We start from the raw sequence: 21,925 nt of genomic DNA, 5'->3' as shown, positions 1-21,925 counted from the left end.
AGTAAAGAGGACCCTAAGAAAGACACAGGGATCACCCAACGACAGAGAAATGGATGAGATCTACATGAACAACCTGGACGTGAGTGGGGGTAATGAAGGGCAAGGTTCGAGGGAAAGAGCTTAGGGGAGCGGGAGATCCCAGCTGGATCAAGAACAGAGAGGGAGAATAAGGAATAAGAGACCATGATAAATGACCACATGGGAATAGGAAGAAGCAAAGTGCCAGAGAGGTCCCCAGAAATCCACAAAGATACTTCCACAATAGACTACTGGCAATGGTCGAGAGAAAGCCCGAACTGACCTACTCTGGTGATCGGAGGGCCTAACACCCTAACTGAGGGAACCGGATGCAGAGATCCATGGCCAGGCCCCAGGTGGAGCTCCAGGAGTCCAGTTGGCGAGAAAGAGGAGGAATTGTATGAGCGAGAATTGTTGAGACCAAGATTAGAAAAAACACAGGGACAAATAGCTAAACTAGTGGAAACACATGAACTATGAACCAATGGCTGAGGAGCTCCCAAACTGGATCAGGCCCTCTGGATAAGTGAGACAGTTGATTAGCTTGATCTGTTTGGGAGGCATCCAGGCAGTGGGACCGGGTCCTGTGCTCAGTGCATGAGCTGACTGTTTGGAACCTGGGGCTTATGTAGGGACACTTGGCTCAGCCTGAGAGGAGGGGACTGGACCTGCCTGGACTGAATCTACCTGGCTGGACTGAATCCCCAGGGGAGTCTTTGCCCTGGAAGAGATGGGAATGGGGGAAGGACAGGGGAATCCATGGATGATACATAAAATTAAATTATAAAATTTAAAAAAAAAATTAAAAAGGGGGGGTTCTTAGCAACCCATTTTGGGACTACTCCCTGCTGCCGAGAACTGTTCCTCTACTTCTCAATAAAAACTCGGTGCCCTTAAAAAAGTTGGTTCTTAGTCCCAGCATAGCAGCACTCCTGAGGCTGAGGTGAAAGTCCTGAGTTCAAGGTCAGCCTAGGCTACAAAGTGAGACCAGATTTCAAAACAAACAAAATCCAAGCCCACAGAACTGGTGAGATGTCACAGGGTAAGAGTGCCTGTTATCAAGTCTAACAACCTGAGTTTGCTCCTGGGGACCCCCATGGTGCAAGGAGAGAATTGACTCTGTAACTAGTCCTCTGGCCTTAACATGTGCACTTCACCCCCCAAATTAAAATGTAATAAAAAGGTAAGAAAGAAAAAAAAAAAAAAAACATCTGATTCTTTGAACAGATCAATGAAGTTGACAAACCTTTAACTTCCAAGAAAAAGCCAGGAATAAGGAAGGAAATATTACTCAGGAATAAGGAAGGAAATATTACTGCCAACCTTACAGAAATAAAGTTATTAAAGGCTAAGTATCCTTTACCTGGTCTTGGGATCAAAAGTGTTTCAGATCTGGGAGTTTTCCCCAGATTTTACAATTTTTGTGTAAACTTCACTAGCTGAACAAATTAAAAAATTAATTCTTAGGGCTGGAGAGATGACTCTGCAGATTAGAGCAACCACTGCTCTTGCAGAAGACCGAGGCTCTATTCCCCCAGCACCTACATGGTAGTTTACTACCTTTCAAACTCCAGTTCCAGGGGATCCAGTGCCAGCCTTTGGTACACATACACACACGCAGGCAAAACATTATACACATGAAATAAAATCTAAAAATCTAAAGTAAAATTTTAATTAAAAAAATTTCTCCAAACTCCAAACCTTTCTGAGTATCATACTGATATTTAAAAAAAGTTTTAGATTTTAAAGCATTTCAAAATTTGCATTTTTGGATCAAGGACATAGTTTGTACAAACAAATATTATGAATAACTATATCATGCCCTCAACAAAATGTACACAATACTACAAAGACATAAACAACTAAAGCTTACTTTAAAAAGGGAGGGGGGGGAGAAAAAGATGAATAGACCTAAAACAAGTAAAGAGATTCAATTAATGGTCAAAAAACTGCCCACAAAGCAAAGCCCAGGGCCAAATGACTTCATTGATGGTTTTAACAAAATGTATAAAAAGGGGGCTGGAGAGATGGCTCAGTGGTTAAAAGTAGATCTGCTCTTATAGCAGACTCACATTCAATTCCAAGCACCGACGGCATTCAGAGAACTCAGCAATAAAAGACCATTTAAAACAAAGAAGAAATGAACATTTTCCTCAAATATAAATCTGAAATAACTTAAAATACATACACAATAAACCCCACTTCAACCACTTAAAAAAAAAATGACTAATACATTTCTAAAATGTTGCTCACCATCATTAGTTATCAGGAAACAGTAAATCAAAACCATGTAAGCAACACTTCAAATCCACCAGGAGAGCTGGAAAATGGCAAGTGCTCGTGAGACATGGAGAAACTAGGCCCCTCATACAATGCTGGCTGAAATGCAGAACTGTGCAGCCACAGTGCATAATCTGAGAGTTCATTAAAAATTAAACTAATAATTACCATATGTCTGAGCAATGTCACTAGGTATATACCCGAGAGGCTATTAACATGTGCTTAAAAACAACAACAAATGTATAAACACATGGTCCTAGCAGGTTTCTAAGAGCCAAGATATAGAAACAACTCACCTGTCCATCAGTTGATAAATGGATAAGCAAAGTACCACATATCCACTCGATAGGATATATACAAAGTGATGCACAGATACATGCTGCAATACAGATGAGCCCTCAAAAGTTAATGCTAACCAGAGATCCTTTTAATGCCTACAGGGCCTAACGGTGTCTGTCCTATCTCATTGCCGACATTAGTAAGTTATACCTCATCTATATAAATCATGCACAGCTCTAATTAGACCCCTCTGCTTCTTGTATGTCTGTCAGTTCATCTGTTATACTGCATATTCTTTAAGCCCTAGTATTAAGAGCATGTACATTTAAAACTGCTGTGTAGGCTGATTAGCCAATATTTTTAACGTAAGATGTCCCTTTTGTCAAGAGTATAAAATATTAATACTGCAACTTTTTCTTAGAGAACACTAGCAAGTGACGGTAAAGAAAGTGGTGATACAACTTCCCTTGCCATCTTATGAAGCATATCTACAAGTCGTACCGTATCATCGAGACCGTCTATCTGCAAAACTACTGTTTTGGCACGTTTGTTTGTAGTTCCCAGAAAAAACTGAGCTTTCCTTCGACGTGAATTCATTTCATTAAAACTATCACCGTCAGCCATATTGGAGGACTGAAGGATGTCATAGATTTCAGAAGCCAGAAGTTTTGTTTCTCCTGGAGTTGTAGTCCTGGAAAAGAAACGCATAAAGTCACTTTCGCTGATTCTGTAATTTTACTTCTCCACTTTGGTGAGTTTTGTTTCATCTTGAAACCTTGTTCAATAAGAAAGCAACACCAGTGAGTCTAAGAATAATCAATAGTGGGAACTGGGGATGTAGTTCAGATGGCAGAGTGCTTGCCTAACATGCACGGAGCCCTACGTTCCCAGCATCACATAAACAAGCTGCAGTGACATTGCACTGTAATAACAGTACTCAAGGAGTAGAGGCAAGAGGATCAGAAGTTCAAGGTCCTCCTTGGCCACATAAACAATCTATAATCCAAGACTCTAAAGAATGAAAAGGAAAGAATAAGCATCATCAATAATACAGGGAAAGCATCTAGTCTGTATGATCTCCCCTCAACTTTTTACACAGTCCAGGCTAACTTTCTCTACCTCACTGTGATGGTTTGAATGAAAATGGCCCCCACTGGCTCCCAGGGAGTGGCACAACCAAGTGTGTTAAAAAAGTATGTCACTGGGGGTGGGCTTTGAGGTTTCCAGTGCTCAAGCTAGCCCCAGTGTTCCTCTCCCTTCCTACTGCCTGCAGATCAAGATGCTCCTTCTCTAGCACTATGTCTGCCTGCACACCACCATGCTTCTCACCATGATAATAATGGACTAAACCTCTGAACTATAAGCCAGGCCCAGTTTTTCTTTAAGAGTTGTCCTGGTCAGCTGATCTGAGCAAGTGGGAGCTCACAGACTCTGGATTGACAGCTGCGGAACCTGCATGGGCCTGAACTAGGCCCTCTGAATGTGGTTGACAGTTGTGTGGCTTGATCTGTTTGTGGGGTCCCTGGCAGTGTGACTAGGATTTATCCCTGGTGCATGAACTGGCTTTTTGGATCCCATTCCCTGTGGTGGGACACCTCGTTCAGCCTTGACGCAGGGTATCAAGGTCCTGCTTCAATTTGGTATGTTAGACTTTGTTGACTCCCCAAGGGAGGCCTTACCCTGTCTAAGGAGTGGTAGAAGAAGTGGGGAGGAGGGGGGGATCGAGAGAAGGAACTGCGGTTGGTATGTAAAATTTAAAAAAAAAAAAAAGGGTTGTCCTGGTCATGGTGTCTCTTCACATCAATAGAAACCCTAACTAAGACACTCATAATGAGCCATCATGCATGGCTATGCTGTAACAATCTCCTAATTTCATTTAAAACATGATTCATTGAGATTCAGAATCTATCCTAGCATGGTACAAAAGTACATTTAATTAAAATCATTAAACAGGAAATCAACTTAACAAGATCGGGTTACCAAATTTCTCTGTTCCACAATTTTTGCTCAAACCATTTCTTTTCTATCGATTCAGGTAACTTAAGTTATTTTTAAAGGTGAACTGTAGAGGCAGAGAGCTGCAATGCAGAAATTTTTCAATGTTTGAAAAAAAAAATCCAATGAGATAGAAACTACTGGCAAGCACATTAACAATGCCATTTAAAGAACTATTAACAGAGCCAGGAAGACAGCTCAACAGGGAGAGCACGTGCACACCAGAGTGAGACACGGAGTTTAGATCTCGGCACCCACGGAAATGCCAGGTAACATGACAGTCTGCCTGTAATTCTAACGCTCTGCAGGCAGCGGTAACCAGGATGACTAGGCTGACTAGACCAGCTATGTTAACACAGCATTCAAATACAGATGCTTCTAATGCTTGTTCTGGTGAACAGAAATGACTTTCCACAAGCTTGAAAGAGGAGCTAAGAAAAAAAAAAAATCAACACATAAGAAGCTTGAAAGGGAACCTTCAAATATTGAGATCTACAGAAGCCAAATGAAGTGCAATGTCTGTCTTATCTATTTATCAATCATTGTATCTCCACTACTAAAAAGGCTGTGGGACCAAATTAGAATGGGTATGATGTAATAAATGTTTTATTATTAGTGGAGCAAGCAATCACCATGCTGTCCTACAAATGTATACTTTATTTAAAGAAAAAATAAGTCATTTTCAGAAGTTGCTTGGATCCCCCTCAAAAAAAAAAAAAAAAAAAGGCTTTAATGACAAAGAAGGCAGGAAGATCTGACCCACCAACACAGATTGATCACAGATCGATCTAGTGGATGTCTTTGGGTCCAATTCACCTTCAAAGCTCTGAATATGATGGTCTGAACAGACAGATGCGTGTGCTTGTGCAAGCACATGAACACACACACACACACACACACACACACACACACACACACACACACACACAGAGTCTTACAGCCAATGAGATAGCTCAGCAGTTAAAGGTGCTTACTCAAGCTGTCCTCTGACCTCTACTGTCAGGCACACACCCATGCAAAATAAATCTCAAAAGTAAACTGAGATAAATTAAATAGAGGACTGTTCTTCTGCTGTAGTCATAGCAGTGAGCACAGCAGCTTTGGAAGCATCACAAATCCAAGGGTAGGTGATGTTCTTCCCAAGCAGCCCCTAGTAGGTGTAGGACTGATCTAGAAGGCACTCTTTGCTTGCATGCAGCTGCCCACTGGGATGGCTGTCAGGTCTATACTGTAATCTCACTGCCCATCTGTTCCTTTCTTATCCAAAGTGTCCTAGCATCTGGAGACTTTCTCTGCCCAATGCTGTTCCAGTCTTCTTTCTGTCTAAGACATTAATCCGCATTTCTAACTTTATCTTAGATCTCCTTCCCTGGTGACCTGCCAAGATAATGTCTTCAATTTCTCTTAGTAACTTCATAGTAGTCTCTCTACTTTGTCCATGTATCTTTTCCACAGACACACACTTTACCACATCCTTGAGCCAACAAGATTGAGAAATTACTTTATCAGTTAAGTGTATGTTACCTGAGCTCACTCTAAATTTTTAAAGTTCAAATGTAAAATGTATTTTAATTTTCAACATTATTTTGGGTTATTTTTTAACATTTTACTATTTTTATGTGTATGGATGTTTTGTCTGTATGTATGTCTATGCACTACATGCATGCGGTACCCACACAGGCCAAAAGAGGGGCTCAGATCCCCTAAAACTGGCATTTCAGATAGTTGTGAGTGACCATGGGGTGGTCCTCGGGAAGAGCAGCACTCTGAACCACTGAGCCATCTCTTGTTGCTTTTAGAAGCAGTCTCCAGAGTCCAAGTTGACTCTAGCTCCTGGAAACCCTTCTGCCTCAGACTTTTGGGTGCTAGAGTCTTAGGTATGAGTAATAACACCTGGCTCTAAACATTTTTTTGTTTTGTTTTGTTTTTTTCTTGAGACAGGGTTTCTCTGTGTAACCCTGGCTGTCCTGGAACTCATTCTGTAGACCAGGCTGCTCTCAAACTCAGGGACCCACCTAGCTCTCTGCCTCTGGAGTAATGAGATTAAAGGCATGTGCCACCACCTCCCAGCTTTAATACTATGTTTAAATCTAATTTTCCATATCTCTCTTGTACCACTTACTTTCAACTTCAATAACTATGCCTATTTAAGGAATACACATGCCACTGATTTGCTGAGATACACACACACACACACACACACACACACACGTTATGTTTCCATAAGCTTTCAATCAGATTCACAACAACTCACCAAAAGAAACTCTGAATTTACATGACCATGATGAAGGGTCCTCTGAGTAAAGCCAGATGAAGTAATAGGAACAGTGCACCATGATATCCCACTACAGATCATTTACTATGATTAGCAATCTGGCTGCTCTGCTAGCAAAGCAATTCATGTACTTTATAAAGCTGTAAGATTTTTTCCTTAAAAATTATAATCAATCTCTCTCTCTCTCTCTCTCTCTCTCTCTCTCTCTCTCTCTCTCTCTCTCTCTCTCTCTCACACACACACACACACACACACACACACACACACACACACACACACAGCTGAGAATGTGGCTCGGTTGATAAAGGGCTTGACTGGCATGGATGAAGCCCTGAGTTCTATCTGCTGCACCACAAAATCTAGGTATGGTGGCACACACCTGCAATACCAGCACTCTGGGAAGGCACGAAGATCTGTAGTTCAAGGTCATCCTTGACTACAGAGTAAGTTTGAGGCCAGCCTGAACTATGTGAAGACTGTCTCAAAAATAAAATAAACACACATATATACTATTCTTTCATTTTGAGGCAATGGCCTATGAGTAAGTGACTGCTTGATATCCTTTTTTAGCCAACAGGAAATATCTGGATTTTGAATCTTCACAGCATAAATGCACAAGCAGTTAATGGATTAGAAAACACAGTGGGAGGGAAATGTTTGACAGACACCAAGAGCCATGGATATTCAGCTCTTGTGAAATTTGCACAAAAACCTCTGTTGCCCTGTTTCTGCCACATCAGTTGCAAATGTCCTAGGATTATCACTATAATACAGGAGAAAGAAGCTAATTATCAAATACTTATTAATATCTCCAAAATGACAGGACAGATGTCAACATTTTAAATAAAATACAAACATATTTATAAGGAAATAGCCATGTTTATCATTATTAACAGCCAGGCATGGTGGCACACACTTTTAATCCCAGTACTCAGGAGGCAGAAGCAGGTGGATCTCAGAGTTCAACACCAGCCTGGTCTACAGAGCTAGTTCCAGGGCAGCCTACACAGAAAACTAATATTCACTAGCAAAATATTTTTGGACATAAAACTTACAGAAGTCTATGTTTTGTTAGAGTTAAAATTTCTAAATAATATTTGAAACTTAAAAAAGAAAATAAAATTTCAGTAAATTTGGGTCAATCAGCTTACACAGACCCATTTTCCTTCTGCCTCCGAGGACACTGCCTGTCGTACTTACTTCTGGATGACATTCTGTAAGCTTAGCATCATCCCCAGCTCTCCCTTCATCTTCTCTCTGTTCGCACGACACTCAGCCAAGTACCGGAGAGCCTGCAGCAGAAACAAGAGTCAATTTATACATCCAGACTGTGCGAAACTAAGGTCACTTATAACTTACTGGAAGAGGACAAAGAAAATAAGTGTTTTTATTTTCAGCATCAACTGATTTTAAATTCTCATTCAAATGTAACATTCAAAATAATCTACTGGGGGCTGTGGTAACTGAATGTGAAATGAACATTCCAATCTATCAGCAAGGTCAAAATTAGGTTGTTCTACATTTATCTTTACAAGGCTACAAGGAACTATATTCCATTTATTAATCTCAAAAAGTTGTTCAAATGGCCATCATTTCCCTGGACACTTTCTACACATTCATTAAAATAAACAGCTGGGGGACAAAGTATACAGTGAACTTTATAAAATTAACTGACTCCAGTTTTACTACACTACGCCTTTCAAGTGTATTTTAAACTGGAGCCGGGCAGTGGTGGCGCACTAGCTCCAGGACAGGCACCAAAACTACACAGAGAAACCTGTCTCAAAATACATACATACAAACATAAAAAATAAATTAAAAAAAAAAAGTGTTTTAAACTGGAAAAACAAACAAACAAAAAACAGGCATAGTTGCTTAGGCTACAATTTCACCAGGAAGGAGACTGGGCAGGAGGATTTGCTGTGAGTCAGAGGCTGGCCTTGACTGCATAGGAAGTTTCAGGATAATCTGGGCTACAGAAGGAGACCCTATCTCAAAACATCAAAATAAATAAAATGAAAATTAAAGATGAACTAATGGTCCCAGTTCTGTACTTATGAGGTAAGCTAAGTTTTCCAGGCACTTTCTCTCTTACCATAAGCACATTTTGGCCACTATTTCCCTCACATGCTGCTGCTTTGGGCTGTTCGGCTGTCTGCCTTTACCCTAAACATTGGTATGTATCATCTACAGACTTCATCATCGTAACTCAAAGCCATCTCAGTCTACTTATCTTTCAACTTCTATCGGGCCTTTTGCCTTTCAAGTAAAATTGCCAGGTCTTTATTAAAAACGTGTCAGCTATAAAGGCCACAAACTCAACCACCTGTTTTTCTTCCTGGAATTGCTACAGCTGTGACTTCTGTTTCACCTAATAAAGACTTACCTGATTGCAAACTGCCCTTGCCTGCAGAAACTTATCTCAATGCCTGCTTCAGACACTGGTCAAGAGGCAGCATATAGCTGTGTTCGTAGGAGAAAAGGGGTGAGGTAAGTCCTAGAATGGGCTCTTTCCTTCACTGCAAACATGGCCGCAGTCTAGACGGTATCATTTCAAGATGGTAGCACTAGAGGGGAACTCAAATGGGGTTGGTGGTTTGTGAGTTTGTGAGGCAGACATCAGACTGAAGAAGTCACAGCAGTCATATTTGCAGGGAAGTGGCACACAGTAGGGTCCCAAACAGCAAGAATTCCAAAGATCTACAGAGAGGGCCAGAGAGTCTGTGTCTGAGTATCAATCTGCACATGCGAAGCATAAAAGGCCACATGGTGAGAGAATACCACCACCAGAAAGTAAATCAAACAAACCCCGGAGCTCAGGATGAGGTGGGACTAGTTTGGGATGACATCTGCCAGAGGAACAAAGACCTGAGCACACATGAGGCATCAGGGTGAATGCATAGATGTGTTTCACCTTAGCAATGGAGGTATCAGACTGCACATGCCCCGACAAAGCCAAGGCATCTTGAAAATCAAACTGGCCCCAAGTTACCTAAAAGCAACACTGGAAAAACTTCAACAGTATTTATAGGAATATTTTAAACTACTCTTTTTTTTTTTTTTTTTTTAAGTTTTTGAGACAGGGTTTCTCTGTGTAACCCTGGTGTCCTGGAACTCACTCTGTAAACCAGGCTGTCCTTGAACTTAGAATCACCTGCCTCAGCCTCCTGAGTGCAGGAATTAAAGGTGTTTGCCACCACACTCAGCTTAAAACAATTTTCAAAAACCAACACATTAAACGATTTTTATATCTGGCATAAGGAGAAAATCGCCATATTAGAAAAGAAGCAGGTAAATGTAACCTATACCCAGAATAGTGAGGCAAAAAGTAACCAAAAGACACAAATCAAGGCAAAATGGAGATTATGAATTAGAAAAACATGAAAAAAGGCTATTAATCTATGCTCTCTATTTAAAGGATGGGATGGAAACTGAAGTTGGGAGGAGAGACGTGGAAGCCATTAAGAAGGCAAACAGCTTCTACAGGACAAAACAGATCTGAAACAAACGCAGTTTAGGTATTACAGAATAAAGAGCAGTGGACTCTAAAAGGTAGCAACAGAAACCAGCCAAAATAAAGTGCAGACAGGAAGAAACAGATTGAACACCGGGGCATAAAGGCTCGGTGCAGCGGTGTCCACAGGACAACACATGCTAATGTTATGTGGACCTGAAAAGTGGGCGGGGGAGACTTCCAGTAAAAACTAAAAATAAAAACCTATGAAAAAATAATGGGTGAAAATTTCCTAAATCTCAGAAGAGATAAACCCACAGACCCAAGAAATTCAACAAATTCCAAGTAAAATAACAATAAAAAAAAAAAAAAACCACAAAATCCTTAATACACCTATCAACCATTTCCTGAAAAGCAGTAATATAGTTCACAGATGAAGTCATAAAAGCCATTATCAGGGTAGTAAGATGGCTCAGGAAAAAAAAAAAGGGCACAAGCCATGGAAGCCGGATGACCGGAGTTCAATTCCTAGCCTGAGGTCAGTCCCAGAGTACACAGTAGAAGGAGAAAACCCACTCTTGAAAACTGGTCTCTGACCTCCACAAGTGAGCCATGACACACATGTACGTACACACACACACACACACACACACACACACACACAAATGTACAGACATACAAAAAGTATTCAAAGAAAGTATAGCACTTGTCTTATTAGAAATCATGTAAGCTGGCAGCCTGATGTAGTGGCTCACTCCTGAACCTCCAGCACTCCAGAGGCTGTGGCAGGCAGACCAACATGACTCCAGGAAAGCCTGATTTACATAGCAAGTTCCAAGCCAGCCTGGACTACAAGAGTGAGACCTTATGGGGGGGAAAAAAAAAAAGAAGAAGAGAGAACATATAAGCCAGGAGACAAATAGCAGCAATAATTTTTAAGTATAGGAAAACAATAGCAAACCTGTACTGCAAATGTTTAAAAAAAAAAAAAAAAAAAAAAGATCCTCAGGCAGGAAAGAAAAGGACGGTAGTACAAACCCAGTCTATGTTTAGGAATGAAGAACACCAGAAACGGTAAAGATGAGAATAAATAGAAAAGACATTTGAAACTGAATGTGTCGGCACATACCTTCAATTCCAGCTCTGAGAAAGGTAAACAAGGGGGGTTAATAGTCGAAAGCAATACCAGCCATGGGAGCACATGCCTTTAATCCCAGCACTTTGAAAGTAGAGGAAGGTAGATCTCTGTGAGTTCAAGGCCAGCCTGGTCTACAAAGTAAAGTCCAGGCCAGCCAGGGCTACATGAAACCCTGACTCAAAACAAAACCAGAGTTGGAGACAAGCCTGAACTACAGGGCAACAGCACTCCAAAAAAATCCTCCAAACTTTCAAGTGACTTAATATTTGAAACTAGGTGTGGTAGCACATGCCTACGATCTCAAGATTTGAGAGGCAGAGGCAGGCAGGACTCTTGGGAGCTCAAAACCAGCCTGATCTTATACAGTGAGTCTCAAAAGCCAAGGCTATCTAGTGAGATCCTGTCACAGACAAAATCAAATTGAATTTTAAAAAATTTAATATACTTTAAAGCTAACTACGTGCTAGGGAGTTAGCTAGGTGCTTGGTTAGCTTGGTTAGTGAGGTTCTAGTCCAATCCTGAGTATCCCCCGCACAAAGACTGAAAGGACACTCACTGTTTAAAGCAAATGTATGTATGTACACATATAGTAGAAACGTGTAGAAGTATATAATGAAAATAAAACAAAGATGGGAGAAGAGAAGGGGACATACTGTTGTATGATCTCACATCATACATAAAGCATCTGATAAAAGTGGACAAATAAATTCAAACTGCAGCTTATCAGAGTGACCACTGAACTAAAGTTCTGAAGTTGTATTATGAAAGAGGAACTATTAAAATGCAGGCCTGCTTGTCATCCTTATTAGAACCTCAACCCACGGGCCTCTAGGTTTTCATTAGTTCTATCTTCTATTTCAGCTCCCTCACCGTTTTAACCACTCTTGCCATGACCCTAGCCTAACTTCCTTGCAGTCATCCTATCCCACTTACCTGCCCAAGTATCAACCCTGGACAAATCCAGCTATTAGGCTCTCAGAGCCTATAGCAGGCCTGAAGTGGGAAGAAAAGTAGTTTAATAATCCAGTCACAGGATCATATCAAACCAATACTACTGCACTAAGCAGTTCTCAGCACTGCTGAGCAATTTCACCCTCCCCCGCAGTAAACAGCCTTTCCTAGTTTCTATACTTAGGAAATACTCCTCAAAAAATTAGCTACTCACAGCCAGATGTGATGGTGCCATACCTGTAACCCCAAACTAAGGGAGATGAGACAGGACAGGCTACATATAGTAGAGATTCTGTTTCCAAAACAAAACAAACCAAACAAAAATTACTGATGTGGTTTGAATCTGGAATGTCCCCCAGCAAAGGGCCATGTTTTGAAGAGCTGATCCAGTTTGTAGCACTATTGAAGGCTGTGGATCCTTTAAGAAGGTCTGGCTAGATCACTGCAGGGGCAGGGAGCTTTTGAAGGTTATATCCAATCCTGGCTGCCATTCAACTTGACAGTCACTAGGACGTAAGGAGACACACACACACACACACACACACACACACACACACACGCACACGCACACGCACGCACACACGCGGTCACCACCATGAGCGCATGAACTGAGCCGCTCTGCCATGCCTTCCCCATCATGAAGTAAATCCCTCTGAAAACCTGAGACAAAAGAAACTTCCCCTTCTGCTGTTTCTACCAGTTATTTGATTAAAGCGACATCTCATGTGACACAGGCTGACCTTTAACTCCTCGTCCTCCTGCTTTTTAAACTGTTACAGAAATATTGGGGCACACACATAAAGAAACTGTGTGGTGACCCCATCATTCAGCTTCAATAAGCACCAGTCACTCGACAGTCTGGTTCTACCCCTCTCTCTGGTCTACATCTCTAAGAATTAGTTTGGTGTTTCTGTCTGTTGTTGCTCTGGGTTTTCAGACAGGGTCTCACTGTCTATACCTGGACAGCTTGGAACTCATTCCGTAGACTATGCTGGCCTTAATTCACGTTGATTCACTCAGAGATTCACCTGCTTCTGCCTCCTAAGTGCTGGGATCAAAGGTGTGACACCATACCCAGGAAGAAATTAGTTTTAAATTTCCTTTAAATTTCTGTAAATTAAATCCTACACAAATGACCTTTTTAAAAAAGGTAACAACTTTCTCTTCAAGTCTTAACACATTTTCACTGTCTAGCTAATAACCCTTCAACAGCAGTGCTAACCGGCCTGGAATTCACTATGTAGACCACGCTGGTCTCAAACTCAGATATGCCTGCCTCTGCCTTTCAGGTGCCAGGGTTAGTGTGTGCCACCACACCTGACAGCATTAGGCACCACACACAAAAGCATTACATTTTTCATTTAATTTTTACATTACTTATTTTGTGTACATGCCCCTGCACCACAACACAATCCTGGAAGTCACCAGACAACTTGCAGAAGTTGGTTCTCTCCTCCCAAGATGTGGGTTCCAGGCATGGATTCAGGTCATCCGGCTTGGTGGCAAGCACTTTCACCTGCCACCAAGCCATCTTACTGGCAATCATGACTCTGCAATTTTTTATGTTTTACTTTACTACGTATCTAGGTATTTTGCTTATATGCATGTCTGCGTACCACACACTACATACTGTGCAGGAGCAGCCTGAGCTCCCAACTGCCGAGTCATCTGACAGCCTTCATAATGACTTTTTAGTGTCATCACTGTATACTGTACACTCACTTCCAGCCACCTGAAAATTGCTTATGATGAATTTGTTTAAATCAGGATATAAGTCCGGTCTACAAATAACACTCAACTGACACATCCCTTAAAATGAATAAGGGTTACTTCCATCACACCTCTCTCCTCCATGCCAGCTGCCTTTCTTTTCTGTATTAAGGACTACTGAAGGGACCAGATTTTACCTGTCCCTCAATTCCTCTATTCTGGATCTTTCTGATAGTCTTGCTTCCCATGTCTCTAGGCTCCGCATTTCTCATAACTCCTTTCTAATTGTTAGCTTTGAGCCTGTATATTTTCTGTGTCCTTATCTGTCCTCCTTACTGTAGATTAAAATGAGTGGCATGTCCGTCATAGTGAATGAATAAACAAAATGGTGAGTGTCCATACCATAGAATGTTATCCAGACATAGAAAGAAATGAAGCACCGAAACTTGTTGAGGTATATCTGTCCCAACATAATACAAATGAAAGAAAAGCCACAAAAGTCACAGCATATCATTGTATCTATATGAAAACTCTACAGGCATTTTTGCAGAGTAGCAAATGTGTAGTCTGGTGCTGCTTAAGCAATGGGGATGGCACTAGGGAGCAGGAGGTGACCAGTACAGTACTCTCTCTGGGTTGACAGAAAGGTTCTAAGTAAGATGTGGTAACACTCTTCAACATCCCAACACTTGAGAGGCTGAATCAACAGAACCTCAAGTTCCAGGTAGTCCTGAATACATACTATGCCTCAAAACAATAGAACAAAACTAAATGTTCTAAAATTGACTACAAGGATAGCTATACCACTCTGTAAATAAAGCCACTCAAGTGTACACCTTGAACACATGAACTTTATGATGGCACATGAGTTACATCTTTAAAATCTATTTTGAACCAAATGGGGTTGTAAACAACTGTAATCCCAGTACTTGGAGGCTGGGCCAGGATAAGTGAGTTCTAAGTTAGCCTGGGATCCTATCTCCATCTACTTCCCCAACAACAACAAAAAAAGCTGTTATGAAATTTAAAAAAAAAAAGTATCTTTTGCTGTAGTTCTGTACAGGAAGTACTTAATGCCAATTTCAATCCCCTGTACTAAAAAGTACCTTTCTTAACTCAAGAGTTCTCTTAATTGATGGGCTAAGGAACACAGATCAGTAATAGGAGGCTTGCCTAATATGCATAAAGCCCTGGGTTTAACCCCAGCTATACACACAAATGGGGGTGGGGGGGTTGAGGGAGGAGAGAGGGGAAAGACAGTAATGATCTGGGTGTGGTGGTATATGTCTGCACTCAACAGACGACCTGAGCCCAAGAACTGGAAGAACAGCCTGGTCAACACAGCAATATCCCATGTCAAAAAGAAAACAAAAATAATAGATCATCATGTTAACTGAAAATACCAAGTACCAGGGCATTTTATTATATGTGTTACATGGTTACCATTTATATTAAAGAACCAAATCAACATGTGGCCATTTGTGTTAAAGAACTACACATATGTCATAGTTTCCATATTTTTATATGCCAAAATACAGACTGCATGATCTAACAATATCCTTTAGTCTTTTACCATGTTATCAAAGGACTTTGAAAATTCTTACTGGCAAAATTAAAACATCAAGACTGAAAATATTAAAAGCAACTCACAAGCAAAGCTGAGTGAACAACAGGGGGGTTGGGATGGTCCATAAATAAAATAAGGCCAGGCAGACATCCCTGATCCTGGACGATGGCTCTTCTATTTAATGGATCTGCTGCTAAATCCCGTAGCTGGTTAACTACCGACAGAGCATCAGGCTCTTCATTCACAGTAGAAGAGGACGAATTCATCTTCTAGGACATGCACATGAATACAATCTTCCTAAATTCTGTAAAAAGAAAAAGTAAGGTTGACAAAATTAGTGATAGTCTGCCAAGGTAGACTAGGATCCCATCTGTCTATTTATTTACTTACTGAGACAGGGTCTCACATAGTCCAGACTGGCCTCAGACGACCTATGTTGCTGAGACTGTCCTTCTACTCCTGATCCTCCTGCCTCTACTTCTCAAAAGCCAGGGTTATAAGCATGCGCCAACTATGCCCAGCTATGGTGCTTTTAAAGTAACTGCATTATAATATCTTTAGAAGGAAGCAGATGAATCTAAATCACACACACAAAAATAAGAACTGGCAATTCCAGAGCTTATGAGAAATAAAATGAACATAAGCTGAAGGAAGAAATCAAGTTATTTATATATGCAAAAGAGCATATGTCATCTTCAATATTCCAATAAATCCCACTTTAGCAACACATATTTTAACACAACGGTTCCAATAAACAAGGTCTTTATGTACAAGCTTGTAACCTTTGCTCTCCTCTTCAGACTGTACCACTGCCAGAACGGTTCCTCTCCTAAAACATTTCTAGGCCTACAGCAAGTGCCTCAAGGAAAAGTAGTGAGCTGACAGCTTGGGTTTTCATTGCTCATCTGTGGGGAGGGACTGGGGAGAGACACATGGAACGATCTACAAAAGACACAGTCTCCTAGGGAAAAGGAGAGCACCAAAGGAGGCCTTGTCAGAGACTGTGGCACACCTGTGATCCACGCTACTGAGACTGAGGCAGAAAGAACTCTAGTTCAGGACCACCTGGGCGACTTACTAAGACCCTGTGTCAAAAAAAATTTTCTTCAAGGAACTGGGGGTATAGCTAAATGGCAGAACACTGCCTAATATACCTTACTTAGTTCCTGAGTTCAATCCCAAGGGCAGGGAAGAAAAAGAAAAAAGAAAAAGGACTTCTCTGCAAGAAGTCAAGAGCCCATTTTGTATGTCTCGTCTATGCCTCAACTGAGCAGCCTGGCTGACGGCGATGAAACTGGACTCATCTCTGTCATCTCCTAATGCCTAAGAGAAAAACAATGAGAAGAGGGGACAGGAGATGAGGTAACTCATTTCACAGACAGTGAAACATCACAGGGAAGTTCAATATTTGCCCCAGGTCGTCAGGTCGCTAAGTATGAAACTGGGGGAGCTCTTATTTACTAGTATGTTCTGTTTCTCAGCAGTCTTTCAACTTTCTAATCCCTCCTTGTAAATTTAGCATATCTTCTCTCCATGTAAGTAACTGGCGTATCTGGGTTTGGTAGGTCACATCTATAATCTCAACACACAGGCTTCAGTAAGGCAAGAGGATCATGAGTTCCTGAGTTCAAGGCATAGGTTACAAGTAAGTCTCTGCCTTAAAAAACAGAGCATTATAGGACATGTAAAAGCCAAAGAAACAAACATTAAGAAATAATTTTTGTAAATGCAGAAATTTAAAATCAATAACTTCAACTAATCAGACTTTGTATTAAATTCCTTATTCTGAAGAACATACAGCTGTTAATAGGCATAAACAGATAAAGTCTTAAAATTCCAGCAAAGACTATTCAAGTATTTGGTGGGAAAAGGTAACAAAGTAGAACAGGACTTAGCACACACAGAGGTGTACAGAGATAAAGAGTAAAGCAGAGGTATTAGTGGAGGAAGGGAGAGAATGAGTATTTCCTAGCCAGGAGTACATACATGCCTGGGAGCCCAGGCCTCTAGGGGCTGAGGCAAGAGCTCAGTCAGCCTGACTACAGCATGACCCTGACTCACCAAAAGTACGTCCTAACACTAGCACTAGGTGTGTGGGCCAGCATCAGAACACTGACCTGGGTTCTATCCTCTGCACTGCAAAAGATACACCCCTACCCCCAGGTTCTTTATGCATTCAAGAAGTCTTCCAGCCACACCAGACTGACGTTTGGTCACTTAGAAACTGTGCTTTAAGAGACTGGAGAGATGGCCCAGCAGCTAGGAGTGCTTCCTGCTCTTCAAGAGGACATGAGTTCCCAGCACCCACACCAGGAGGTTCACAACAGCAAGGGACCTCAGCTCCAGGACAGCCAACTCCTCCTCTGGCCTCTGAAGGCACCTACACGCAGCTGCATACACTCACACAGACACACACATACATGCACATCAATAATATCTTTTTTGAAAAGCTATAAGTTCTGGGAAACCCCTTACACTCTGTATTAATGTCCACATCTGTAAAATGAGGTTGACAACACAAGCTACAAAAAACATCGCACCTTATCAATGAAATGGCAATACATACAAAGAGCTTTGTCTATGCCTTCCATATAGTACATGTTCAATAAAAGGTAGTTTTTTTCAGTTACATGACAAAAAAAGAAATTCAAAATAGTGTTAGAGTAACTACTTAGCAATGTTAAAACCAGTATTGGTCTTTAACTCATACCACACCAAGAAGAAAAAATACATGTAAAATACATTAATAATTTTAATCTCCAAGCAAATACAAAGAACTCAAGGAAAAGAAGGTAACAACATAATCTTTATCAAGTTATTATCTTAGAATCAAAATATTAGTTATTTTTGCCATTCTAAAAGTCAGGATAAAAGAAGACACTGCACTGAACACATGGATGAGACTACCAGGTTTAGGATTTGTGGTTCCTTAGGTCCTCCCATCAGCATCTGAATACCCTTGCTTAGAAATTCAGCTTACCCACAGGTTTTGTACTGTCCATGGCACATGTCTCAACCAACCTGTAGGAAGACCTAATACTCAGCCATGCATGGTGGTGCATGCCTCCAACCCCTGCACTTGAGAGTTGAGAGGCAGGAGGGAGCAGACACACAGCAGACACACAGCAAGTTTGAGGTCAGCCTTTGCTACATGAGATACTGTGTCAAAAGACACAGGAAGATGGCTCAGTAGGTAAAGGCATTTGCTGCCAAACCTGATAACTAAGTTCCATCTCTGGAACCCAAACAGTGGAACAAAAGAACCCACTCCCACATCTTGTCCACCCTTGGCACACTGTGACTTGTGTGCTAATACACACACACACCAACAACAACACAACCAAACACTACAGTGGCTTTTTCACAGAACCCAGGCCTTCCTTGAGACTATACAGTTGTTTTTAATCTGCCATCCTTGGATATCTACTAATGGAAATTATCCCTTACAGGTTATACATAATCTTCCTGATCCTTTGGAACGACCTGAAGTCAAAATATCTTAAAACTTCCAATCTTGAAACCCTACTGAGAAGGGCTGAAACTAGGGTCTATCTAGGGAGAGTCAGGACAGGCAGGCAGTGACAGAAACCAACTGCAGCAAACAGAGCTGTGGTCAAGGGCATGGACTACAGCTTTCAAATGAGGCAAGCCAAGCAGGCTGAGCTCGGGTCTGCCCTCCAAATTACAGGCTTGATGTAAAACTCCAGGGCAGAGCTACTCAATGTCAAAAGTTCATTTTATTTTAATATCTGATGGTATCAGGTTACACACACCCCTTTCTAACTATGTGGCCTGAATCTTTTTAAATAATCAATGTTTCTGTAGACTGCTGAGTTCACATAAGCAATTTTTATTTTATCTTAATTTTATTTCTAAGAGAAGGTCTCACTGAACAGCCGGAGCTAGGCTCTAACTTGTAGGAATCCTCTTCTAAAGCCCCAGGTGCTGACACGACGTGAGTACATAACTGTGCCTGTCAAATTCAATGATTTGTAAGAGTTATGCTGGGGTTAGGAAGACGGAAACAAGCCTGGGGTAAAAGAGCACTTGTCTAGTAGTGCCACATACACACACAAAGAAAGGAAGCAGGAAGAGGAGAAGAGGAAAAGGAAGAGGAGGAGGAGGAAGAGAAGGAGGAAAGAGACATTCTCCTCTCTCTGCTTCTAGAGTAATAGGATTACACTTGTCTGCCACGGCCTGGCTCTAAAGTTAGAACTTGTGGGGGAAGAGATGGCTGAGTGGTTTAAGAACGCATACTGCCCTTGCAAAGGACCCATGTTCAGCTCCAAATATCCACGTTTGGTAGCTCACAACCACCTGTAACTCCAGTTTCAGGGCATCTAATACCCTCTTCTGTCCTCTGTGGGCACTTGCACGCATGTGCACATACCCACACATATAATCAAAAATAAATCTTTTGTTAAATTAGAACTTTAAGCCTGACTTATTTACTGAATATACTTTGTAAGTTTTTTGGTAACTATCAAGTTAAATTGTTTGATGGAGATATTTGCCTTCATAAGCTGGAAGAATGGTTATACGTGATTAGTGCAGGATTCACTCCAAACTTCTATTCCAAATTTAGCAGACCTCAAAACAAACAAGGGAAGGGAATGAATGAGAGCAACATATAATGAGATATGAAGATGCCATCATGAAATTCATTACTTTGGATGCTAACGTAAAAAAATTCAATTCATTGTGGCACACTAAAAATAATTTTAGGGCTGGAGAGATGGTTCAGTTGATAAAGTGTCTGCTGTGCAAGCATGAAAACTGAGTTTGCATTTCCAACCCCAATGTAGAAGCAGGGTGAAATGGTGCATGTATGGAATCCTAGCTGTAGAGGTGGAGACAGGTGGATCCCTGGAGGTTCAGTGACAGACCCTGTCACAAAGAGTAAAGTGGAGGGAGACAGACAAAGGCACCTGATAGCGATCTCTGGCATCCACATATGTGCACAGACACGTACATGCACCCACTTGAGAACACACACACACACATTGTTGGGGAGACGGCTCAGTGGGTAAAGGATGAGCTGAACGAGCAAGCACAGGGACCTGCATTTGGACCCCGAGAACCAGTGTAAAACAAAACAAAACAAACAAAAAAAAAAAACCAAGCACAGTGGCATACATCTAGTAATTCCAGTGCTGGGGCTGCTGAGAGCCCTGGAACTCACGAGTCAGCCAATTAGCCAAATCAGTGAGCCTCCAGGTTCAGCAAAAGACCCTGCTTCAAAACTAAGGTGTTGCCGGGCGGTAGTGACACACGCCCTTAATCCCAGCACTCAGGAGGCAGAGCCAGGTGGATCTCTGTAAATTCAAGAGGCCAGCCTGGGCTACCAAGTGAGTTCCAGGAAAGGCGCAAAGCTACACAGAGAAAACCTATCTCGAAAAACCAAAAAAAAAAAAAAAAAAATTAAGGTGTTAAGAGATGAAGGAAGATGCTCAAGGTTAACCTCCAACCTCCACAGGCATATACATACATACACACATACACACACACACACACACACACACACACACAAAGTACACAGCACCAACAAAGAGGGATAATTTAAAATAACCTGAAATGCTGATCTGAGCAAATGTACAGGAGATAATGAACCACAATGAAGATTAAAACAAAATCCTTCCCTTACTTTCTATAATGAATACCACATTAGGCTCAAACATAAATACATTTGTTCATTTGTTTGCTAGTTGTGTTTTCACCCAAAGCACTAATAATGTCAAGAAGCCTGGACCTGGACAGCCTCAATCAACACAACTTCCTTGGGCCTATCCAAAACATCAGTAGGTATTTTTGAAGGCAAGACCCAAGATCAAGCACATCAAATTACTTCTGGTGCAAACAGGAGCCTGAAACTTTATTCAGGTATATAAATGAACGCCTTTGAACAAAGCACTGAAGTGGGGTTTGAGAGATGGCTCAGCAGTTAGGAACACTGGCTGATCTTCCGGTCCGGGTTCAATTCCCAGCACCCAGATAGCAGCTTACTATCCAGAACTAGAAAATCCAGTTCTAGAGTATCCAATGCCCTCTTCTGGCACCAGGCATGCACATGGTGCACAGACATATATGCAGGCAAATCACAGAAAAAAAAAATATATATATATATTAATTTTTAAGAAAACACTGAAAACTAAAACTCTCCGAGACACTATCTTTAACTATTGAGCAATAGGATATTGTGAATCTGGCAGCTTGTTTCAGTTTAATTATCAAATTACCAAATGAATAAACTGGAAAATC

At 41.3% G+C, this 21,925-nt stretch overlaps 1 protein-coding gene across 1 annotated transcript in view; it reads right to left on the bottom strand.

Annotated features, from left to right (window-relative positions):
- Positions 1-21,925, bottom strand: part of Armc1 (armadillo repeat containing 1) — a 32,021-nt gene that overhangs the window by 8,521 nt on the left and 1,575 nt on the right. Inside the window, exons 2-4 of the mRNA XM_059254044.1 lie at positions 15,751-15,971; positions 8,048-8,139; positions 3,079-3,268 (exon numbers count right to left, since the gene is read on the bottom strand). Coding sequence (XP_059110027.1) covers positions 3,079-3,268; positions 8,048-8,139; positions 15,751-15,933 — 465 coding nt within the window. The 5' untranslated portion in view covers positions 15,934-15,971. The remainder of the gene's footprint in view (positions 1-3,078; positions 3,269-8,047; positions 8,140-15,750; positions 15,972-21,925) is intronic.

The sequence above is a fragment of the Peromyscus eremicus genome, chromosome 2 (assembly GCF_949786415.1).
Source record: "Peromyscus eremicus chromosome 2, PerEre_H2_v1, whole genome shotgun sequence".
Taxonomy (NCBI): Eukaryota; Metazoa; Chordata; class Mammalia; order Rodentia; family Cricetidae; genus Peromyscus; species Peromyscus eremicus.
This window is presented reverse-complemented; position numbering and strand designations above follow the sequence as displayed.